Raw genomic sequence first — 24,899 nt, 5'->3', positions numbered from 1 at the left:
AAATGTTTTGGAGGTAGTAATTTGATCAGCTTGAAGATCGCGTATGAAGTTAATCGTTGATATGAATCACAAACACAGAACACCGATGTACTTATTGCTCCCTTGTAGTTTGTGACTCGTTCTTACAAATGTGTGTGGTTTGAGACTTGTTAGGCACAGCCCTTTTTTGTCTGATCTTTTTTATATATCATGCATACATCTGAGGAGGTCTATATTGTTTCTGTCATTAAGAGGTGGGAGTCGATTTCCTATCCCTTGATGTTGGCTTTGATCTTGGGTCTCAGCTCAGCTGAACCTCCACCTGAATGCAGCCATGTGAGTGAGCCCAGTGAAACCAGCCAAGAAACCACCCATTAACCCATAGAGTAAGGACAATACATTGTTGTTGTTTATAGCCTTAAGTTTTGGCATGGTTTGTTACATAACAATAGGTAACTGATTGAGTAAGCTTGTTCTGGCAGAAAATACTCTGGCAGGGATCCTATCATGCCCTCCTACACCCCGCAGAACAATCATCAGGGTTAAGAGAGCGCCGAATCCTAACCACTAGACCACCAGGGAACACTTGGACACGGGAAGGGGAGCATCACACACTGGGTCTTGTCATGGGGTCGGGGGAGGGATAGCATTAGGAGATATACTTAATGTAAATGGTGAGTTAATGGGTGCAGCACACCAACATGGCACATGTATATATGTGTAACAAACCTGCACGTTATGTACATGTACTCTAGAACTTAAAGTATAATAAAAGATAAACATCAGGGTTAAGAAAGCCTTTCACGTCTTAGTATATTAATAATTTGGATCAGTCTGATTGCTTTCTTCTCAGTTGCCCACTGAAAGGATTGTTAGGCGCTAGCTTTGTTTTGTAAGGAAAGGAAGGTTGCTGATTTGCAGGCATGATTTATTTTCGGGAAAGGATTGTTTGGTTGTTATGCTTTACTGGGGTTAGGGACTTAGCAATTTGAGTGGACTGTGCATCTGGTAAGTGTAGCAGTAGGTGGTAAAGAATTCTGAGAGGAAGAGTAAGAAACTACCAAGGGAGCTTTTGAAAATTATGCCTTAAACTGGTTCCATACTTAAAGGTGGGGGTAACTTTCTTCTCTTCTACTTGAATCTCTGCTTTTAGAACCCAGATTCGGGGTACTTTTCATAGCAGAATTCAGTTACATCATGGCATGAATGAGTTTTTGAAAGCTGGCCATAGGAACTAACAGCAGTTTATGTTGTTGCAATAGAAAATGTTATCCTAACAACCAACTTACAAATTAGAACTTTTGTAACTTTTAGAGCATTTGTAAGTTGGAATGTGCCTATAAGTATCGTAGAGATGATATTTGAACGATGGGCTAGCTATTTTTCTAAATATATCAAAGTGATAAGTATTAGACATGCCCCATTTCTTATAGTGAATTGTTAGAGTGATGTAAAGTTAGGGCTTTTTCATGTTTTATTGACTTATGTCATACATTTAAGTCTGTATCTCCTTGCTTTCTAAGCTCATTTAACATTTTTATATTTCATTGATATTTCTGATATATGAAAAACATGTATGTTATAGAGAATGCTTTTTTAAAAAACAGCTTTATTGAGATATAATTTTATATACCATAAAATTTACACATGTAAAATATACAATTCAGTGGTTTTTATTATATTTACAGAGTTGAACTATAATCGAATTTTAGCACTCACTATTCCTCTCCCCACCACCCAGCCTTCCCTGCCCCAACCCTACACAACCACAAATCTTTCTGTCTTTATAGATTTGCCCATTCTGGACATTTTCTATAAATGAAGTCATATAATATGTGGTCTTTGGCATCAAGCTTCTGTCACGTAGCATAATATTTTTCAGCTTTGTATTAAAACACTTATGAATTCTAAGAGGGAAAATGGTTTATCCACCAAGTTATATTTATAACATTGTTTAACATTTTCATTATGTAATATTTTATTCAAACAAAAGAATAAGTGGACCATATAACACCTGTAAGTTATAAAGCATGACAGAATGAGCACCTGGATTCCTATCACTCAAGAATGGTACTGATACCATTGCATCTACCTATGAATTTCATTTCTATTCTGTTCCTCCCACCTCTTCATCTCATAAGTGTATCCCTAAGCAATTTATCATTTCTTCTGATTTTTTTAGTTTATTAAAAAATGTATTTTCTTGCAGCTTCTTTCACTCCATACTGTGTTTCTTAGCTTTATTCATATTGTATTTAACTGTATTTCTTTTTATTTCATTGCTTTTTAATTTTCTGTGTGAATATATGGTTTTTCTTCTGAATAGGTATTTGAGGTGTTTTCCAGTATTTTATTTAAGGATCAGCAATACCATGAATATGTTACAACTGCTTTCTTCTATACGTGGAAGAGTTTAGGGCATATACCTAGCAGTAGAATTGCTGCATAGTAGAGTACAAAAATACTTAGTTTTTCCAAGTATTTGTACCATGTACACTGCCATATACGTTATATAAGAATTCCCACTGATCTTCATACTTGTCAACACTTGATATTATCAAACTTGTTAATTTTGTCAATCTGGGATGTGATATTGTGATTAAGATCAGATATTGTGATCTTAAATCTTTTTAACTGCTTCTGAGGGTGATTATGAACTTTTAATAATTTGTCATTTAAATCTTCATTTTTAAAAATGCCTGCTTGTGTCATTTTCCCATCGAAGGTTTTATATGTATATGTGTGTGTATATATGTATGTGTGTGTGATGTGTGTGTGTGTATATACACATATATGTATTTTTTTTTTTTTTCTTGAGACAGAGCTTGGCTCTGTCACCCATACTGGAGTGCAGTGGCATGATCTCAGCTCACTGCAACTACCTTCTCCTGGGTTCAAGTGATTCTTATGCCTCAGCCTCCTGAGTGGCTAAGACTACAGGCATGCACCACCCTGCCTGGCTAATTTTTTGTGTTTTTAGCAAAGACAGGGTTTCACTATGTTGACCAGACTGGTCTTGAACTCCCGTCCTTAGGTGATCCACCTACCTCGGTGTTCCACAGTGCTGGGATTACAGGTGTGAGCCACCTTGCTGGGCCAGAGGTTATATTTCTTTATCAAGTTGTTCTTTATGTAGGATACAAGTCACTTGTTTGTTACAACGCAGCTGCCTTTTCACTGTTTTTATACTGTCGTTTTTCTCTGGCTGCTTTTTTGTCTTCGATTTTCTGTAGTTTGATTATAATTATTTGGGGAGATGTGTCTGTTTTCTGTTCCTTTTGAATTTATCCTGATTGGGACTCTCTGAGCTTCTTGAATCTGTGGTTCGTTCTGTTTCATTAATTTTGGAAGAAACTTTTGCCATATCTTCTCAAGTCTTCTGTCTTATTAGTGTTTACTGGAGTTTTAGAAGACAAAAATTGTTAGACCATTTGATAACCCATGGATAATCTGTTTGTCCCTTACCTCCATCACTCTTTGTTTCAATTTATTTGTCAAAATAATTTCTATTGACTTACTCAGTTTACTAAGTAAAGTTTCCTAAGCCACGCCAAGTCTACTGATGAGTCCATTGAAGGAATTCTTCATCTCTGATTAGTTTTTAAATTCCTATCATTTCCATTTAACTCTTCTGGTTTCTATCTCAGTGAAATTTCCCGTATGTTTATGTATGTTGTTTACCTTTTCCATTAGATCTTTAAACATTTTAAGCGTGGTTATTTAATATCACTGTATGATAATTCCTACATTTAGGTCATCTCTGAGTCTTTTCTGTTGTCTTATCTCTTGATTTTGTTTTTACATTATTATGAGTTTTTTTTTTTTTTTTTTTTTTGGTACTTTTTGATTGAATGCCAGACATTGTGTGTAGAAGACCAGTAGAGACCAAGGTATATTGTTTTGTTTTGTTTTCTGAGATGGAGTCTTACTCTGTTGCCTAGACTAGAGTGCAGTGGCACGATCAAGGCTGTCTGCAGCCTCGACCTTTCTGGGTTTAAGTGATCCTTCCATCTCAGCCTCCTGCGTAGCTGGACTACAAGCACATACCACTGCACCCAGATTATTTTTTTTTAATTTCTTTTTATTATTTTTTGAGACAGTCTAACTCTGTCACCCAGGGTGGAATCCAGTGGAGAGATCTTGGCTCACTATAACCTCTACTTCCTGAGTTCAAGCAGTTCTTGTGCCTGCAATTACAGGTGCTCGCCACCATAGCCAGGTAAGTTTTTGCATTTTTAGTAGAGATGGGGTTTCACCATGTTGGCCAGACTGGTCTCAAACTCCTGACCTCAAGTGATCCACCCAGCTTGCCCTCCCAGAGTGCTGGAATTACAGACATGAGCCACCGTGCCCAGCCACACCCAGCTTACTTTTTAAATTTTTCATAGACATGGGATTTCACCATGTTGCCCAGTCTGGTTTTGAACTCCTGAGCTCAAGTGATCCACTCATCTTGGCCTCCTAAAGTGCTGGGATTGCAGACATAAGCCATCATGCCCAGTCGTTTTTATGCCTAGAAACGAGCACGCGTCTTCTTCTATTAGGTCACGTATACAGGATTGTGAGTTAATTTGATCAGTAATTGAGTTGGATTTGGGTCTTCATGTTATTTCCTTCATTCTGCCACAGGTTTTAAGTTCTTCCAGCTGTGAACTGCTATTACCTTACACTTAAAATAGTGCCTGGAGTGCCCCACTTTCCTCAGTGTTCTTGCTTTATGTTCTCAGCTTTTTTATAAGTTCTCAAATGCCTGGGCATTATTTGTATAATGTAGCCCTGGCCCCTTCTTCAGCATTAGATTACCGTTGGTGGTTTAGATCTCATATCTGGGCTCATTGTAGAGGCAGGGGAATGGTTCTCAGTTCCTCTAATCCAGTTTAAGGTAGGCCCTGGTACCTGGGTCATGGACATAGGGTCTCCTCAGCTTTCCTGTTACCTTCTTCGTCTGGTAGTCAAACTGCCTTTAATCTGATGTGTATATGGGCAGAAGAGTTTCCAGCCTTTCCTTGGGGACATTGGATCTGTGTCTGAGTCCTGGGGATGGGAGGGTTTCCTACACCCAGACCAGTTTTGCTTATGCCTCTCATGCTGAAGCAGTGCCTTTTTGCCTGGACTCTGGGATTGGAGGGTTTATTGTTCCACCCAGAGTGGCTTAAGGTATTTTATTTTACTTTATTTTGAGACAGAATCTCACTCTGTTGCCTAGGCTGGAGTACAGTGGCACAATACCGGCTCACTGCAACCTCTGCCTCCCAGGTTCAAGTGATTCTCATGCCTCAGCCTTCCAAGTAGCTGGGATTACAGGTGTGTGCCACCACACCCAGCTAATTTTTGTATTTTTAGTAGTAATGGGCTTTCACCACACTGGCCACCCTGGTCTTGAACTCCTGGCCTCAAGTGATATGCCTGCCTCAGCCTCCCAAAGTGGTGGTTTCTGTATCTCTAGATTCATGTCTTTCATTAGTTCTGGGAAATTCCCAGCCATCATCTTTAGTTACACTTTCCCTCTTTTTCTCTGTACTTGTCTTCTTAGTCTTTACTTATATGTGTATTAAATCTTTTAATTTCCCTTCCTATGTGATTTGATAATCTTTCTCATTTTCCATCGTCTTGCTTCTTTATGCCACATTTTGGATTAATTGTTAGGTTTGTCTTTGGGTTACTTGCTTTGCTATTCGGTGGTGTCAGATTTGCTATTGAAATGGAAAACCCAAGATGAATCTACACATTTATTTTAAGTTCTGTTTTCTTTTCAAACCTGCCCGATCTTTTGTGTTAGTCTCTTGCTGCTCATTCATCATATTTTGTTTTCTAAATGTTTTATAAAGCTATTTTATCGTTTCTGAGAATTTGAATATCAGGCCTAGTGGATGATGAGGATTTAGGAGAGTTAGTGCATATATATGGGATCCAAAATGGATTGTTTCTGCTGGAACTTATTTATGGTGGTTTGTGTCTTTTGTATGATTTTCGTTTGAGAACACAACATGAGATTCTTTTACCTTCATACACACACACACATATTTTCTTTTTCCAGAAACCTTCCTTGTTTTCTCATTAATCCTTCTGTTCATGTCCCCTCCCCAACTCTTTTTGTATCTTTTTAGTGTTAATGCATGCAAGACACTAGGGATAAGCTCTTTATGTGAATTATTTCCGTTTATCTTTACAACCAACCCAGAGGGAGGTGCCCTTATTTTCACTTTAGAGGAGAAAACAGCACCCTGAACAGGTTCTATGATTACCCTAGGGTCATACAGCTGGACAAAGGCACAACCACCTTGTAAACCAGGCAGTGGGAGTCAAGTGTGACCATGTCTATGAACCTCCTCTAAAGGGTGGTCTGCAGGCTAGTACTTCAACTGTGTGTCCCTTGCCTATAAGGAAATAAGTTCATAAATCTAGCGTAAACATTTAGCTACTTTTCTAGCAATTTCTCATTACTCTGTATCCAAGCAAGTGACCAGTGGATCCATCTTCTTGAACTAGGCATGGACCAGGTTGGGTGTTGAACTGACATGATGAGGTGTGTATGCAAAGCTGTGTTCTAGTCATGTGCAGTGTGGGACATGCCCAGAAGGACATGTGTCTGTCCACTGCAAATCGGGGTGGGCAGTGACGACTACCTGGTCTTTCATGAAAGCTGGTTTGAGAGAAACCACATTTGGTAAAATTTAGTAACTTAAGAATTCTTATCCAGAAAGTCACTCTTTGGTGCTATTGTCTCTTGCCCTGCAATCCTGTAACAATGGCCTAGGCTTAGTATCTGAGGCAGAATTAGCGCATTTGCCAGGGCTAATAATGATTCTGCTCCAATCCCTGTGTATATTAGTGACTTGCTGGCAATACTGGAATGGAGGAAAGAATATGAATGCTTCAATTATCAACTATTAGTTGCTTTTATTGTGAACTAGTGTGCAGTATGTGGAGGAAACATATACTAGTCTAGTGTTTCCTAAGACTAAATGGAGAATCGTAATTCTCAGGCATGTGATTGAAATCTTCTTCTTGCTTCTTCTAATACAAGAAATAAAGGCACATACAGGCTTGTTCTCCGTGTCATCTGTTACCTACCCCTGCTGCACTGGCACTTAAATATTAAACAGATGCCTGCAGGACAGCGGTTGGTGGTGTTAAACCCATTTCTGTGACCAACAGTCAAGCTAATCCTGTAAGAGTTGCCAGCCATTGGTCATGAGGGATTCTGATAAACTCGGACCATCTCCCAGAACAATCATTATGTGCAGTAGTATACCTAGGAAAGGACAGTTTAAACAGAACAAGTTTTTATTTGGTTGCCTGTGTGTTAGGTGGTCCCTGCTATCCTAATAATGTGGTTTCAGATGCTGTTTTAAACTGAGATGTTAAGATCATTAATTTGTGACTAGACAACAAACTAGTAAACTTAAATAACGAGAATAATAAATAGAGCCTGCCTGGACTCTTTCTTAAAGCTTCAAGATGTCTTAGTTTCATGATTCTTTGTTATTAAAACAAATCATCAACTAACTTAAAAGTAATTCTTTTAAAAAAAAATCTGTGCAAATATGTTATCTTGGTAGGCACTTGAACTTTGTCCTGACCGTATCCATAGGGCTGCCATCAAATAGATGTTTGTCATTTCTTGCTTTGAAGAACCGTTCTTTTTCCTATGCTTAATAGATTGTGAATTGCACCACCCTACGTGATTTTGGTTTTGGCACTTGGAGTTTCTCTTCAGTGGTTGAGTGCTATTGTGGAGGGTTTTAAAATTCTTTCTGTACTAACCCTTGATCTCCAAAATGCCATTGATAAAAGAACAGAAACACTAAACAATCACATTAGACTCTCCTATCAAATTTGTGCTCAGGTCATGTTAGCAGTAGGTCAGAACAAACTGTGTTTTCCTTATCTGCAGAAAATTATGCTCATTTAGAGTGTGGTTGCCTAAATATGTGGTGACTCAGGAGAAAATATTTTCTGTTATATTTTTGGTGTTTATTTTTCCCACAGGACTTCGTAAATTTCTCCTGTTCCTACTCTCCCTTTAATTTCCCTTTTATTAGATTTTAGTAGGATGGGAAAAGAATGATGAAGAGATGCTTTGTGGTGTAGTCCTCACATTAACAGACAGTGATTACTGCTGGGTGAGGGGCAATGTGTTAAATTACACAAATAATTGATTATGATTATACCAAATTTAATTTCTAAATATAGCTACTAGAACCAGAATATGGAACACGAAAATATCATAAATTTTTCTGTTTCCCCCAGATTTTCCCAGTCTACCCTACAAACAGAGAAAACAGTAGGAAAATGTTTCTTCCTTCAAAGAGTTCCTAATTTTTTTGTTCACATTTTTATTTGAGAATTTACAGAGCTATAGGTAAACGTTGCTTCATTTATTTAGCTTTGGAAATAGATTTTTAATTTTGAATTAAGATGTGTTTAGATATGCTGAGACTTGCAAGCATTTTAGGTAAAAAGGGAAATATATTGATAAACCTAATAATGAGATTTCATGAGGTAGCGTGTTTTCTCTCCCCTCTGTGCACCTTCATGCCTTGTGAGTGGTACCTGGGGCTTGCTTCTTTGCTTGTAGGCCACTGTCTACCTGGCTCCTTGCTGACTGCTTTTGGGGCAATACCTTGGAAAGGTAATTTGTTTTATAGCTTAAATAAAAAGTCTTGCCTTAGGATTAGCGGGGAACAAACAGGACTAAGACTGAGATTGAGATGATATTCCATGTAATATGGGGAGAAATCTGCAGGGAGAAGTCAAGTGGGCACTGAATACTTTTTTATGATGCATGGTTCATTCTCTGGTAATTATGTTTATGCATATTGTCAGGACACGGTATCCAATTTAAATTTTCTTTTTCCTGAGACTGTATTGGATATAGCATTTTTGCCTTTTGTCCTTATTTATATGCTCATTCCTAAGATGATCTGCACCAACTGGAAAAAGAGAGAGCTGGGGTTTTACATTTGGGGGACCTGGAAATCTTGTACTGATGTTTTCTCTGGGTGTTTAGATGCCCTAAGAGGCAATTAGAACTAAGAACTGGCAAAATCTTAGCTAAAGGAGACCTCTGATTAAAGCTGTGTTAGGCCATGTTAACCCTTTGCTAAGTTAGCCAGATTTTGACAGGCTGCACCAGAACAGTTTCTGATGTTCATTCAGTGGTCCTGAGAGTGGCATTTTCTATTAATAAGCTTCGCTTAGAAGTAAGTAGCTATTCTAAAACAGTGAGTAATTTTGTTTGCCAAAGCCTCGGCCTCCCAGGACCTGTGACACATCTTTGGAAGGCACCTTTAGAGCAGGCCTAGCTCTCTCCATTTTTACATTTTGCTGCTGTCCTTGGGAAGAAACACAAAGGAAACTGGTCCTCTGTGAGTACAGCGTGTTGATTGTGAGTCCTTTTTAAAATCAAGATATAATTCAATTCACATGCTGTAACACTCGCCTTTTTTAAGTATATAGTTCTGTGGTTTTTAGTATATTGGGAAGGTTTTACAAAGTATTAGCCCTAATTCCAGAACATTTTCATCACCTCAAAAAGAAACTGTGTAGCCATGAGCAGTCATTCCCCATCCTCTCTGCTTGAGCCACTAATCTACTTTCTTTTTTGGGTTTGTTTTTTGTTTGTTTGTTTGTTTGTTGAGACAGGTTCTCACTCTGTCACTCAGCCTGGAGTGTAGTGGCACGAGCTCTGCTCACTGCAACCTCCGCCTCCTGGGTAGCGGAGATGACAGGCACTCACCACCACGCTCAGCTAATTTTTGTATTTTTAGTAGAGACGGGGTTTCACCATCTTTGCCAGGCTAGTCTTGAACTCCTGACCTTGTGATCCACCCGCCTTGGCCTCCCAAAGTGGTGGGATTACAGGCGTGAGCCACCGCGCCTGGCCTAGAGCCACAATCTACTTTCTACCGAAAATTCTTTTGTATGTTACAGTGAAATCTCCTGTCTCTAACTTAGTAGCTAGATAATTGGGAGTTGGGGGGGAGTTTCACAAATAAACTCTTAAGGTTGATTTTCAACTTCTCACAGGAATAATCTCTTTGTTTCTTATTTTCTATTTATCACTTCTAGGCCCCTGTGTAAAGGGAAAGCTGCTCTGCCTAGCCTCTGAGTCCACTTCACCTTTACTGCTTATAATAAAATTTACCAGTTATCTAAAATACTAAATGTGCGTTAATGTGCAAGAAGTTGAGTCTGATCTGATAATGAAATGAGTTTATGGCAACCACCCTTTTGAATGCCAAGGCTAGAATCACCTGCAAGAGCGCTACAGTTCCTCTCAACCTTTCTGTTCTTTAACTTTTAGAATAGTCAGAATTCAAATCATATAGGACTTTGTCGGTCAAAACCAGAAAAACAAGTAGTTTGGATAGATGGCAGGCTTGGATATGTATGTGTCAAATATGTCTTAAATAAATACTTTGGATTCCTGCTCATGGCACTAGTGTGAAATCCTTAAGTTTGAGAGTTTGGAAGGCAAGTGGGGATTGATTTAAAGGGGGAGGAGAAGTACGAGTTCTTAGCAGTTTTCCTTGACTATAGTGGAAAGAGTAAGACATTGAGAAGCGTTAATGAAAGAGGAGGTATGTAAGGGAACCACTGGGGGAACCTATGGACTGCTCACTGGGTGCCTTGGCTGGTAATACAAATTTACTAGCTGAAGGATTTTGACTTTGTTGCTTAGCTCTCTTGGACTGCCCCAGAATGGCTTAAAAATGTGAGTACTAGACCTTCTCCCAAAGCCTCCACTGTTTGTGTTTGTGTAGCTCTGTCTTTCAGTCTGCGTGCTATGTGTGACTCTCTTTGTAGAATTACTCAGCAAGCAGTACCAAAAGCTGATATACCTCCTCTAGGGCCACAGTGATGGGGAGCAGGGAGGTAGAAACTGTAGATATTAGAGTGTGTGGATGTTGGGGAAGCTGGTGAGTATATACAGAAATCGAAACTGCCAGAGTTGGGATTGATTGTCAGAGCCTTTTACAGTAAGAGGTGGTAATCGTTTAATGTGGGTGCCCTTTTGTCTTCTGCTGGTCTGGTTCTCTTGGAATATTATAAATGACAGGTGCTGGAGGCTTGGAATTCAATGTGGTTCTTCCTCCCTCGATTGGCAGATAAAACAGAAATGCATTATTTGGTATAAGTGAAAGTGTTGTGGTTTAAAAAGTTATTTAAATAGAATTGAGTTTGTTTGAAACACGGATGCCCTTTTTGAAAAGGTTAATTTCCTTCAAAGATGGTTAGGCTTTTCTGTTTAGACAGAATAATAATAAGCCTAATCTGTTAAAACATTTTTTTCAGGGAGAGAGGAGGGCATCTACAGAAGAATATTTTCATCTCCATTGAATAATGCTTGACTCCCTTCTCTTCTGTTTTTAAAATTCACAAATCCCTCTTGTTGACTTCATCTCTGAAAAAATTCCCAGTAGGGAAATAAAGTGAAAAATAAAGCCCCTCTCATCCACCTTTACCCCTCACTCCTAGATTCCCACTACCTCCTAATAACTAGTTTTCAGACATTTGGTGTAATTTTTTTTTCTACTAATTATTCAGCTATTCAGTGAACATGTGTCCATGTACATTTTGTAATGCCTTTTATTTTTTATTTTATTTATTATTTTGAGACAACATAATCTCTGTCAGCTCTGTCACCCAGGCTGGTGTGCAGTGGCATGATCTCGGCTCACTGCAACCTCCGTCTTCCGGGTTCAAGTGATCCTCTTGCCTTAGCCTCCTGAGTAGCTGGAACCACAGGCATGTGCCACGATGCCTGGCTAATTTTTTGTATTTTTGATAGAGACAGGATTTTCCCATGCTGCCCAGGCTGGTCTCAACTCTTGAGCTCAAAGTGATCCACACACCTCTGCCTCCCAAAGTGCTAGGATTACATGTGGAAGTCACTACCTGGCCCATAATGCCTTTTTAATGACATATCCAAACCTATCCAAACCCTTTAGGTGACATTGTAAAGAGGTGACATAATTTTACTTTTAAGTGAGTTGAGCTCTGCTCCAGTAAAAAATGTTGCCAGATATTTTAATTGTAAACCTTCGAGATGTAGCAACCTGTGAGACTTATCATGAATTGACGAACATAGCGCAGGACTGGACCCGTCTGCTACATTAGAAGGATCTTTCTGTATTCTGGTTATTGATTTGGGACAGTTTCATAAAAACTGCAATGTGATCTTTGCTAATTTCTTTGAAATATCACTTTAAGAATAAGGACCACACATAGTGAAGGGGGGCCTCTTTGGCATAATAGTAATATTCATTTCTATAGACTCTGCTGAATTGCTCTGTTTTGCATTTCTTGAGTGTGTTGGTTCACAGCTAAAAATAGAGCTCTATTTAAAATGGGTGCCCTTTCCGGAAATAAGAACTATATTTCAATTAGTAAATTTCCTGTTTCCCTAACGTGTTTTGTTTTGTTCTTTCCTTTTTTTTTTTTTTAAACAGCAAGCCAGGGCTGAGCAGGAAGAAGAATTCATTAGTAACACTTTATTCAAGAAAATTCAGGCTTTGCAGAAGGAGAAAGAAACACTTGCTGTAAATTATGAGAAAGAAGAAGAGTTCCTCACTAATGAGCTCTCCAGAAAATTGATGCAGGTAAATTATCTTTTCTACTCCGTCATCTTCCCTGCCTGTTTTCTTCTTTAGGAGAAAATGACTTTGATATGGCACTTTACTCGTAACATTGGCTGATGAGGTTGTACCTTAAGTTCTTTGTAGATTCACAATACCAGGTAAGGGTGGCAACGGTGTAATAGTCAAGACTGTGGTTTTCTAGCTCATCTGCATTTGTTAGGTAAGCTGTTTTGTACCCTGAGCATTTCTAAAAAATTGCTGATGAGCACAAGATCTTGGCATGAGATGTTGAATGTAGCATTTTGGAAGTTTGGGGACTAATGCCAAATGTGAAATTTTTCTCCTTTTATGTTGAGTCGATAATAAGTACATAAACTTTTTGGCAGTCATAAGTGGGTCTTTTGCACTAAAATATGAGGATATAAAGTGAAACATCTGTAGGAAATAGAAAGGTATCCATGATAGTTTAAACTACCCGCAATCAACCATGTTCAAATGGGTGAGTAATATGTTACTGAACAAATATCAGACTGCTATTAAAACTCAACGTTGATCACAAGTAATATATAGAAGGTGCCACACACAACATATAGGAAGGTTTGATTTCTCTACTTCAGAGGCTCATTCCCCCGCCCCAACTTCAAACCTTACAGGTAAAGTACAAAGTAAAATTTGCTTAGGGGAGGTATCTTGTGGGTTAGTATGAACTTAAAAATAAGTGGGATATTGAATTTTCATTATTTAACATAGCTTGTCCAAAATAGTGAAGAGGTATAAAATTATCAGAACATTATTACCATTTTGTCTTTAGATGTCTGTGAAACAACCCCATATATATATTTTGACATCATCAATAACAATTTCATTAATTTGTATGAAATATATATATTAGTGAGGTTGTAATAAGAAGTTATTTGAGGCTTTTTAAAAAATCTTCCTAAGTTATTTTCTTACCTCCCCACATAGATGATCCTGTAAGAGGATACTGGAAACTGATGAAGAAACTTTAATGTTAAGACCATAACATGTTCCAGGCAGCTTTCACCCCTGTCTATCAGTCTCATTTTTCTACCTAATTACTGAATAAAGATACTGTTAATCTTGCACAAGAGTTGGTTTATATGGTAGTTCCTGAAATGTGAAGAATAGGTACCCAGGCATTACTGTCTAGCAGAGATTTTTGGCAACATTTTTGTACTGAAGATTTTCATTTACTCATTTGCATTGTGATTTAGAGAGAAATGGATGGAGGTTAGTTTGACCTTTTAGTATATCTCACTGGGGCAGCATTAAATGACTTATTTTACCTGGTGCTTCTAGAATCATGGAGATGAAATTATGGTTTGTTTTTCCTAAGTGCATGTGTAATCAGGTGCCATAATTTTTGACACTGCAAGAAACTTTTTTCTTTTTTTCAATATACATGGTTGTTTTTTGGAGTCTTTAGCCAAAGTACATTATAGGACAGTCAAGACCTAGCCAGATCATGTTCCTTTTCTCTATAATATATCTCCAGTATGAGTGATTGTATAGTCTGTAATTGGCCTCTCATTCACTTATGTAACCCACCTACCTCCCAAGGATATTGATGTTCCTTAAAATGAGATACTGAAAAAGAATGAAAACATAAGAACATAGGAATGAAAACATAAGAACATAATGCAACAGCAAAGGAAGGTATTTATAGTTGTATACTTGGTGTAAGAAGGCTCGAACTTAAAATTGAAGCTTTAAGCATCCTCTCAATATTGCTATGATGTAGAAATGTAGTGACTGTGTTTTCATAATTCTTATATCTAAAACAGTATTTCTTGGTCAGGAGAAAAAAAGGTCATAGACTAAAAACTTGGAAACCTTTTTCAGTGGATAGTGGATCTTTCTAAAGGGATTGAATGGTATATAAACTGAACAAAATAAACTATTTTTGCCAAAAGTGGTATACAATGTGTAGCCATAGCCTTCAAGCGGGCCTGTCTTGTGTTTGCCTTCAGCCAAAAGTAAGGGCATAGTATGAAGGTGTGATTCTGTGAAAACATTGTTTGGGGATCTCTAGATGGGTCTGTAGCTTGTTGGTGATTCAGCTTGTAGAATCTGGACAGATGGATGGTTAGCATGTCCCTGAGACAATTTGTCATGCATCCCAGCTTGGTTTTTAGGCTTTTTATTTTAATGTTGTGGTAAAATTTACTTAACATAAAATTTACCATTTCAGCCATTTTTGAGTGTGCAATTCAATGGCGTTAAGCATTTTCACCTTGTTGTGCAGCCGTCACTACCATCCGTCTCCAGAACTTTTTCAAACTGAAACTCTGTGCCCATTAAACAATAATGCCCATTCCCTTCCCCTGGTCTTTAGGTGTTTGAAAGGAGATGGATAGCAGGTAGTTTTAGGTTCAGGTCTCTGGCAAGTTTTGAAGCTGTTGCCATTCTGAGGCATGATAGGAGATCTGTTGCCTTAGACAGCAGGTATCACAACATGTCTATTTTTTGATAAGTGCCTGAGAACCTGCCCTCCATTGTTGGCCGATTGAGGGATATCACAGCTGCAGCAGGGGAAGGGCTGTTCAGCCTATGATACTCATCCCTCAGGCTCCCAATATGTATTTCCTTAATAGGTTTAACCAGTCTTTTGTTGAATGCCCACGTTTTCTGCCACCCAGCATGGAAATACCGTTTTCCATCTGGAAGATTTTTGGACTACTTGATACCAATAGACTTTTTCAACGACGTAATTATTTTAATATGGCTTTCTAGGATGTTTGTTTCTGCATAGGACCTTGCCCAAAAAAAAGCCTGCTAAGAGAAATCATGCTACAAGGGTCACCCACAGACAGATGGGTGCATTGACCCGTTCACTATGAAAGTGTTCAACATTTTTCACCTAAAGGCCACTGAGAGGCTATGGACAGATCAATTTTTGTTTTGTCAGAGTGCTTTGACTTTTATTTCCGATAGTGATTGGACAATGCTTTTATGTGCATTTCAAAGGGATCCTTTGATCCTGAGAACAAAATGAGACTTGCTATAGAAGAGACGTGTCCCTTCCTGTCTGCTATGGCCAAGTTGGGTATCCAATACCTTTAAAAAATGAAATCAAGTTTAATTCAGTATACATGAGAGTAAATCCCTTTGCCCTTTAAAAGATCCATTTTGGGAGATGGCTTAAACACCTCCATATGTTTTCATCCTCACCAACAGGAAAACACATACAAAAGGGAGCATGCAGCTCTTCTCCCTTGCTTTTGTGTCTATCCAGTACAGACATAACATTGTATCTTTATCTCATGAGAACTCTTGACTGAGAAGTCTACATCTCTCTGAGCCCAGGCCATGGGATTCACTACCTGATTGGTGAGACATTGTTCCAAAAAGAACTCTATTACTTTTGTTTAACATGAACCTACGTTAGAGCTAAATTCTACTCTCAAATGCCTTGAAGAGAGGTTGTGCTTTAATCATTATTTGTAATTAAAACGTGTAAGAAGCATTTGTGAGCAAACTTATCAGAATTTTTATATACAGGTTGAGCGTGGTGGCTCACGCCTATAATCTCAGCACTTTGGGAGGCCAAGGTGGGTGGATTATTTTGATGCCAGGAGTACAAGACCAGCCTGGCCAACATGGCGAAACCCTGTCTCTACTAAAAATACAAAAAATTAGTTGGGTGTGGTGGCACACGCCTGTAATCTCAGCTACTCAGGAGCCTGAGGCAGGAGAATTGCTTGAACCCAGGAGGCAGAGGTTGTAGTGAGCTGAGATCATGCTGCTGCACTCCAGCCTGGGGGATAGAGTGAGACTCTGTCTCGAAGAAAGAATTTAATATACAGTAAGTCCTCATTTAATGTTGCCGGTAAGTTCTTAGAAACTGTGTCTTTAAGTGAAATGACATATAATGAATCTTATTTATTTCTTTGTTTATTTTTGAGATGGAGTCTCACTCTGTCACCTAGGCTGGAGTACAATGGTGTGATCTCGGTTCACCTTCCGAGTAGCTGGGATTACAGGCACTCGCCACCATGCCTGGCTAATATTTTTAGTAGAGACAGGGTTTCACCACGTTGGCCAGGCTGGTCTTGAACTCCTGACCTCAAGTGATCTGCATGCCTTGGCATCCCAAAGTGTTGGAATTATAGGTGTGAGCCACCACTCCCGGCCTAGAAATTTTTTTAAAAAATGAAAAGAAGTTTTACAATAGAGGACTAGTAGAGTGAATTATAAAAAGACTGACAAGACAGTTAAGCTAATCATTAGAGCATTCTGATTATACTAGTTCTTAATGATGTGGGCAGTCCAGAATCTCCTGTCACTTGCAAATGAGCCTGGCTCTGCAGGAGGCTTCATGCACTGCTGCCCATGACAAAGAGATGCTACTAGCATAGCAGGACTCTGAGCTCTCTAAGTCAAAGACACAGAAGGAGGTGGTTTCAAAAGGTAAGGACAAACCAGGCATCAGAATTTTAAAATTTCCTTTTCAAGGCCGGGCGCGGTGGCTCAAGGCCGGGCGCGGTGGCTCAAGCCTGTAATCCCAGCACTTTGGGAGGCCGAGACGGGCGGATCACGAGGTCAGGAGATCGAGACCATCCTGGCTAACACGGTGAAACCCCGTCTCTACTAAAAATACAAAAAAAAAAAAAAAAAACTAGCTGGGCGAGGTGGCGGGCGCCTGTAGTCCCAGCTACTCCGGAGGCTGAGGCAGGAGAATGGCGTAAACCCGGGAGGCGGAGCTTGCAGTGAGCTGAGATCCGGCCACTGCACTCCAGCCTGGGTGACAGAGCGAGACTCCGTCTCAACAAAAAAAAAAAAAAAAAAGAAGAGTACTGCATATTACATATATCAATCTTTTCAATCTAATCCAGCTTGCAGATTTCAGACCTTAAAATAATCAATAGATTTGTAGTACAGTACTTTCAATTCACATTTGAAATAGGATCTGATTATCAGAAAATAGTGCTGCTCTAACTATAATAAAAATTATAGCCATACCCTAATAAAGGGGACACATTGATGGTTGGAAATACTTAAGAAAAGTCCTGGATCTCTTATTAAGGTGATATGGCTTATTTTTATTATCGTTGACTTGGTTCCTGAGGTAAGAATGCTTCCTGGAACTAAAGTAGTTGGAGTTTTTCTAGCATCTATGGAAAGATGATAGAGGATAGGAAGGAAGTTGTGGGCAAAACTGCTGCTGAAACTACCTCTGCCAAATGATTTATAGCCGAGCAGTTCAGAAGGATATCATGCAACAGAATTATTCTTCTATCTCATTTACACAGAAATAAAATGGGGAAGAAGAATTTCTAAGTCTCCAGATTTGCCTGTTCATCTAGACAAAGGGCTTAGCCCTTCGTTTGCCTTCTTTCACTTGTCCTGTCAATTCTGGAGAAGTGGTTTCTCCTTGCAATACCATCTTACTGGATTCCTTCTTTTCTAGAGTGTATGCTTACTTAACCCCAGAAAGAGTCTCTTTCTGAGTAGCATGACATTTCTACAGGCAAAGGGAGTGAGTATAGACTCCCAATTCTCTTCTTTTCCAGCATGTACACTAGAATCTGAAGCATCCTCTTCGCCCTCGCTCACCTTCAAGTTCCCAAGCCACTAAGATGGCAATGAAATTTTGTTTATGCAAACAGCAAAATCACATGTCAAGCTGATAAATAATGTATGAAATTTCATTTAGTTAATTTCAAAGGCACCAAGACCATGACACCATTGCATCCATTCAGATGAAACCTTGGTTCTCACTATGGTAGGGGAGAGATCTAAATGAAATATGTCCTTTATATTTAGATGGCTAGATCTGTGGCCCTCCTGGCTTGTTTTTCAGGGCCCTTAATAGTGGTCAGAGAAATTTGCTATCACAAAATAGCTTTCAAAACAGTTGGAACAGAGCTTTTTCTTGTTGTTTTCTTTCCAAATTACCTGAACCTCAGCTTTGTCTGATCTTTTCAGGAGCAAGAGGTTCACAGATTGCATTCACAGTACGTCTACAAAGAGCTACTGGGTTGTTTTTAATGCATTTTAAATACTACAGCCACCAGTGGCCAGATAATAAGCCAGAATTCTGTTAGTAGCATGGCAAAAATCTCTCATTGCAATGTAATTTGTTGTGAGTAGATAATACAATAAACCTGACATAGTTCTTCAGTGTTGAAATTACTGAGTTTCTTTTAAAGTGTGTGTGCATGTGTGCGTGTACTAAGGTTATGGCTAGATGTGATGTGCTAACACAGGTTCCAAAAAAAAAAAACGCTTAAGGACAAAAGGGCTCAAAAGCTTCCCATGCTGACTTTTTTTGACATAAAATGTGAGAAAAAGTAGGTAGAAGAAAAAATAAAGGTAGAAGAAGGGAAAGATAAAAATGATTAGGTGAAGCTGGAGTTAAACTTGCTTTATTTACCAAAGTAGGTTGGAGAAACATTGTTATTTCTAGTTGGAAAGGTGAATCTTGGCTATTGAAGAATACTAGACCCCACTATGGATGGACCCTAGCTATCACTAGAAACAGTTTTAAAATAACTTTAAAACTTTGTAGTTCTAAATGTTACAATGTGTTGCATTTCATTTTTAAACAATTTATAGTCAGCCCAGTCAGTAATTACTTTAAAATACGGAGTTATATCCCACTGCTGTCCTCACCCTCCTGTTTCCTCCATTCATAAACTTGGGAAGAAAGATGAGGCCTTTTATTTTAATTTTCAATAATGCCTCATCTTAGAATGAATTCTTTGGGCTAAACACTCTTTCTTCTTCAGGAGAAAATGCAAGTTTTTACAGAATGGATTTTTCAATATGCCAGAGCCTAAAAGGATTTCTTTTCTTTTTGTTTTTTATTTATTTATTTATTTATTTTGGAGACAGAGTCTCTCTCTGTCACCCAGGCTGGCATGATCTTGGCTCACCACAGCCTCCGTCTCTTGGGCTCAAGTGATTCTCATGCCTTAGCCTCCTGAGTAACTGGGCTAATTTTAACTAGCCCAGCTAATTTTTTATTCTTTTGTTATTATTATTATTTTTTTAGTAGAGACAGGGTTTCACCATGTTGGCTGGGCTGGTCTTGGATTCCTGACCACAAGTGATCTGCCTGCCTCAGCCTCCCAAAGCGCTGGATTACAGGCATAAGCCACCATGCCCTGCAAGGACTTTAAAAATCTTTTCTATGGAGCTTTTTTTTTTTTTTTTTAATATTCCTCCTAATCAGATTTTTTTTAAAGGTGTTAATGCTTTTAGTGGCATCATGCTCCTGGAAATCCAGGAAACTCAAACTTAGCTCTTTAGGTATTCCAAGTAGATAGGAAGTCTGATATTATCCTGAAGCCATCTGCTTAGAAGTGAGGGCCTGACTCTGGTCCTCGGTGTAACAAGGAACCAAAATAACAAATAACTAATTTCTGGAAGAACATAGCTATTTTTTCTCTTTATAAAAGTTATATTGTGGCTTTTCCTGTAGAAAATAGCAGATTAGATAACTCAAGACATACCTCACTGAAGATAAACAAAAACTTAACAAAGCCCTTCTTTGTCAAATAATGAACATGATGGTGAAGAACTATTGGGCAGAGATCTGAAGGAGGGTGGGAATGAAGCACCCAAGGCTGCTTTATTCAGAGGGCACTTGGAATTCATCCAGAAACACCTGAGATAGTGAATTGTGATTTTGGTGGTTGTGTGGAGCTGGGGCTGCAGAAGTCAGTTGATTGCTTTTGGTCAAAGAGAGAGTGATCAGCCAACCCTTCCTCAAGCTGGAATCATGAAGGGCTGCATCGTTAGGCTAAGAGTGAACTAGTTTTGCATCAGCTGGGTAAATCGGAGACACAAGGCTTTGATTTTGGATTAAGGTAGACCCAAACATGGTGCTCAGCCAAAGAAAATGGAATTTTCTGGAGGAAGTTACTGTTATCCTAGGCTACAAGCTTCTCCTGCTAATAAATTTTCAAATACAATATTCAGCCCATAGTTAAAGATCCATGCACATGAAGATATGACATTCTATGTATGTAAGTGACCAGAAATAACAAATAGACTACACAGATACTTCAAATATTGGAATTACCGGGCATGTACTATAAAGCAACCATGCTTAAAGCCGACCTTGAAATCTTTGGCAGGAAACCGGAAACATATCACTTTTCTTGTAGACGTTCAAATGTTAAGTGAAAAACTAATGAATAACTAACTATATGGCAATACATTTGAAATTTATATGATATGGACAAATTCTTAGAAAAATATAACTTTCTACAGCTGACCGAGGAAGAAAAAGAAAAACTGTCTTCTGTCCTGTAAAGAAATTGAAATAGAGATCAACAACCTTCATAAACAATGAATTCCAGGTCCAAATGGTTTCACTGAGAGTTGTACCAAACATTCAAGGATAAAGTAATTTGTCTTCCGCCCGGGCGCGGTGGCTCACGCCTGTAATCCCAGCACTTTGGGAGGCCGAGGCAGGTGGATCACGAGGTCAGGAGATTGAGACCATCCTGGCTAACACGGTGAAACCCCATCTCTACTAAAAATACAGAAAAAATTAGCCGGGTGTGGTGGTGGGTGGCTGTAGTCCCAGCTACCCAGCTACTCGGGAGGCTGAGGCAGGAGAATGGCATGAACCCGGGAGGCGGAGCTTGCAGTGAGCTGAGATTGCGCCACTGTGCTTCAGCCTGGGCAACAGAGCAAGACTCCGTCTCAAAAAAAAAAAAAAAAAAATTGTCTTCCATAGATTCTAAAGGGAAAAAAATGGGTCCCCAATATATTTTAAGGGTAACATAACCTTTAATGCTCAAATTTAAGTGTAGTTCAGAAAAGGCAAATTACAGTGCAGCCTCAATCATGAGCAAAAATCCCAAGCAAAATATAAGTAAATGAAGTCAGCAATATATTAAAAGAACAATGCACCATGACCATGTTGGGTTTATACAAGGAATGCAAGTTTAGTTTACTAGTAGAAAATCAGCAAGTGTAATTTGCCACATTCACAGAATAAAAAGAAAAAGTCATGATCATGTTAATAGATGGAGAGAAAGGATTTGATAAAGTGTAACAATTCATGATAAAAATCTCAGTGAACTAAGAATAGAACTTCAACCTGAATTTTTTAAAAAGTGTTTTCCATGGGCCAGTCACAGTGGTTCACACCTGTAATCCCAGCACTTTGGGAGGCTGAGATGGGAGGATCATTTGAGGTCAGGAGTTCACGACCAGCCTGACCAGCATGGTGAAACCCCATCTACTAAAAACACCAGAAATAAGCCGGGTGTGGTGGCGCACACCTGTAGTCCCAGCTACTTGGGAGGCTGAGGCAGGAGAATCAGTTGAACCAGGAGGCAGAGGTTGCATTGAGCCAAGATCGTACTACTGCACTGTAGCCTGGGCAACAGAGTGAGACTCCATCTCAAGAATAAATAAGATAAATAAAGTGTTTGCAAAAAGCCTGCCCAAACCATTGTGTTTGATTATGAAAAGTTAACTTTCCCTTTAAAATCAAGAACAAGACACGGATGCCTGCTGCATTTACCTATATTGATTTTTGTTGTGGATTGCTAGCCAGTGCAGAAAGGCAAGAAAAAGATGTTAAGGATTGAAAGGAGGAACTAATGTTGCCACTTATTATTGTGTAGGTGAAAAACTTTTAAAACTTCAGAATCTACAGATAAGTAATTAGAATTCCATTTTCTCACATGAAAAATTGTACTTCTGCCGGGCACGGTGGCTCAAGCCTGTAATCCCAGCACTTTGGGAGGCCGAGACGGGCGGATCACGAGGTCAGGAGATCGAGACCATCCTGGCTAACATGGTGAAACCCCGTCTCTACTAAAAAATACAAAAAGCTAGCCGGGCGAGGTGGCGGGCGCCTGTAGTCCCAGCTACTCGGGAGGCTGAGGCAGGAGAATGGCGTAAACCTGGGAGGCGGAGCTTGCAGTGAGCTGAGATCTGGCCACTGCACTCCAGCCTGGGTGACAGAGCGAGACTCTGTCTCAAAAAAAAAAAGAAAAATAAAAAAAAAAGAAAAAAAAAAAAAAGAAAAATTGTACTTCTGTGTACCAGCAATAAGCAGTTAAATGTGAAAAATATGAAAGCATCAGAAACCAAGAGGAGCAATTAAATGCCATGGAAAAATATAAAACACTGTAAAGGGCATAGGGACAGTTGAAATTTTAAGTAAGTTCAAGTCAATGAGATAATATTTAAGCAAAATCTGGGAGAAGCAGCAGCTAGCCAAATAGATTTTCATGGGAAGAGTATTGTAGGCAGAAAGAACAAGAAAGTGCTAAGGCCTTGAAGTAAGATTGTGCCTGCCATGTTGGAGAAGCAGCAGAGAGACTGATATGTTTAGTTTGACATCATGGGGAGAGAAGAGTGATAGATGAAATTGGAAGGTAATGGGTCTGGAAGCTTGATATGATAGAGGTTTGGGAACCACTGTCGGCACTTTGGCTTTTATTCTGCATGGGAGCCACCACAGGGTTTTGAGCAGAGTAGCAAAATCATCCTACGTGACTCTTAAAATGATTGATTTGGTTGCTGTATCATGAATAGATCATGGAATGGGGGCCAAGGTGGGAGCAATGCATATTAGAAGGATATTCGGTAATACATGCCAAGAGATGGAGTGGATTTTTCAGGGAGTAGTAGTGAAGATGGTGAAACTTTAGATTCTGGGTACATTTTGAAGAAATAGCCTCATAGGATTTGTGGATGGAATAGAAGTGGTATAGAAAAAAAAAGGATCAAGAAAAACTTAGGGGTTTGAGTCTCAATGACTGGAAGAATAGTTACCATCATTTAAGATGGAAAAGACAGCAAGTGGAGTATGTTTGGAGTAGGAAGGTCGGAAGTTCACTTGCAGTGTCTGGGCTTCCAAATGGAAAGAACAGACAGGCAGTTGGACAGAGGTTCTGACTCTCAACAGAGAAGTCGGGGCTAGAGATATAAATTTGGGAGTGTTTTCTTTAGTAATTATTTATTGCCATGGAAATTAATGCTGTTACTCAGGAGGTGTGCCCAGAGGAGAGGACCAGAGACTATAAGGAAAACGCAAGGATGAACGCAAGGATGAACCACAGAATGGGAGAAGAGCTACGCACCATATGTAATGACAAAAAGCTACAAATCAGCAAGAAAACAAACAACCCAGACAAAAAATGGCAAATGATTTAAGGAGACTCTTCACATAAGTACATGGCCAAAAAGCCAGTGAACAAATGGAAAAAGTATACAACCTCATTAGTAGTCAGGAAAGGTGAATTAAACCACAACAAGATACTACTAATAAATTCTTATGCACTGCAGGTAGAAAACTGAAATCATTATACCCATTTGAAAACAATTTGGTAGTACCTAATTAAGTTGGAAATATTTATTCTCTATGACCCAGTGGTTTCACTCCTGGGCATATATCATATTACATGTACATGTGTACCAGATATGTAGAAGAATGTTCTTTGATCATGATAAAAAACTAGAAATGGCCAGGCGTGGTGGCTTACGCCTGTAATCCCAGCACTTTGGGAGGCTGAGGCGGGCAGATCACGAAGTCAGGAGATTGAGACCAGCCTTGCCAACATGGTGAAACCCCGTGTCTACTAACAATACAAAAATTAGCTGGGCATGGTGGTGCCTTCCTGTAATCCCAGCTACTCGGGAGGCTGAGGCAGGAGAATCACTTGAACCAGGGAGTCGCAGGTTGTAGCGAGCCGAGGTCACACCACTGTACTGCAGCCTGGTGACAGAGCAAGACTCTGTCTCAAAAAAAAGAATAGAAATGACCCAAGTGCCTGTCATCAGTTGAGAGGATTGTGGTATAAATAGCTGGATTCTGTAAAGCAATGAAAATACAAACCACAATTAGTAACAAGTTCATTTAGCAGAAGAAGCTGGATATGAAAGAATGCAAAGCCTAGCAAGACTAATGTTCGGAAATAAATGAATACCTAGGTTGTTTGAAAAAAACAATTTTAGGAAAAATGTAAGGAAGTAAATACCATAAGAATTAGGATATTGATTATGTCTAGGAGTTGCAGAGGGACTGTAAACAGGAAGAGAAACAGGGGCTTTGGGGCAGACCATGATATATGGGTGATGTCATAGATCTTGATTAATCCACCCCCACCCCAACTGTTGTTTCGCTTATCCTGAAGTGAGGGTGTTATCATTATTCAATCAGTATTTGCATTCACAATGTATTTTCTATGTTTTGGAGTAGGATCAAGGAAATCCTAGTCACTGCCCTTCTTAGAGCTTGCAATCCTGTAAAGAGTGATTGAGAATGTACCCAAGTGTTCTAGGATGGCAGCACACATCAGAGATGAGGGCAAAGGCTTTGAAGCCAGGGACCTCAGT

The 24,899-nt window shown here is 39.2% G+C and overlaps 1 protein-coding gene across 1 annotated transcript in view; it reads left to right on the top strand.

The window, feature by feature from the left end:
- The window catches only part of CCDC6 (coiled-coil domain containing 6), a 119,383-nt gene that overhangs the window by 42,844 nt on the left and 51,640 nt on the right, over positions 1–24,899 (top strand). The window contains 1 exon segment of the mRNA XM_010364949.2: positions 12,438–12,587. Within this exon segment, the coding sequence (XP_010363251.1) occupies positions 12,438–12,587 (150 nt within the window).

Source organism: Rhinopithecus roxellana, chromosome 11 (assembly GCF_007565055.1).
Source record: "Rhinopithecus roxellana isolate Shanxi Qingling chromosome 11, ASM756505v1, whole genome shotgun sequence".
Lineage (NCBI taxonomy): Eukaryota > Metazoa > Chordata > Mammalia > Primates > Cercopithecidae > Rhinopithecus > Rhinopithecus roxellana.
This window is presented reverse-complemented; position numbering and strand designations above follow the sequence as displayed.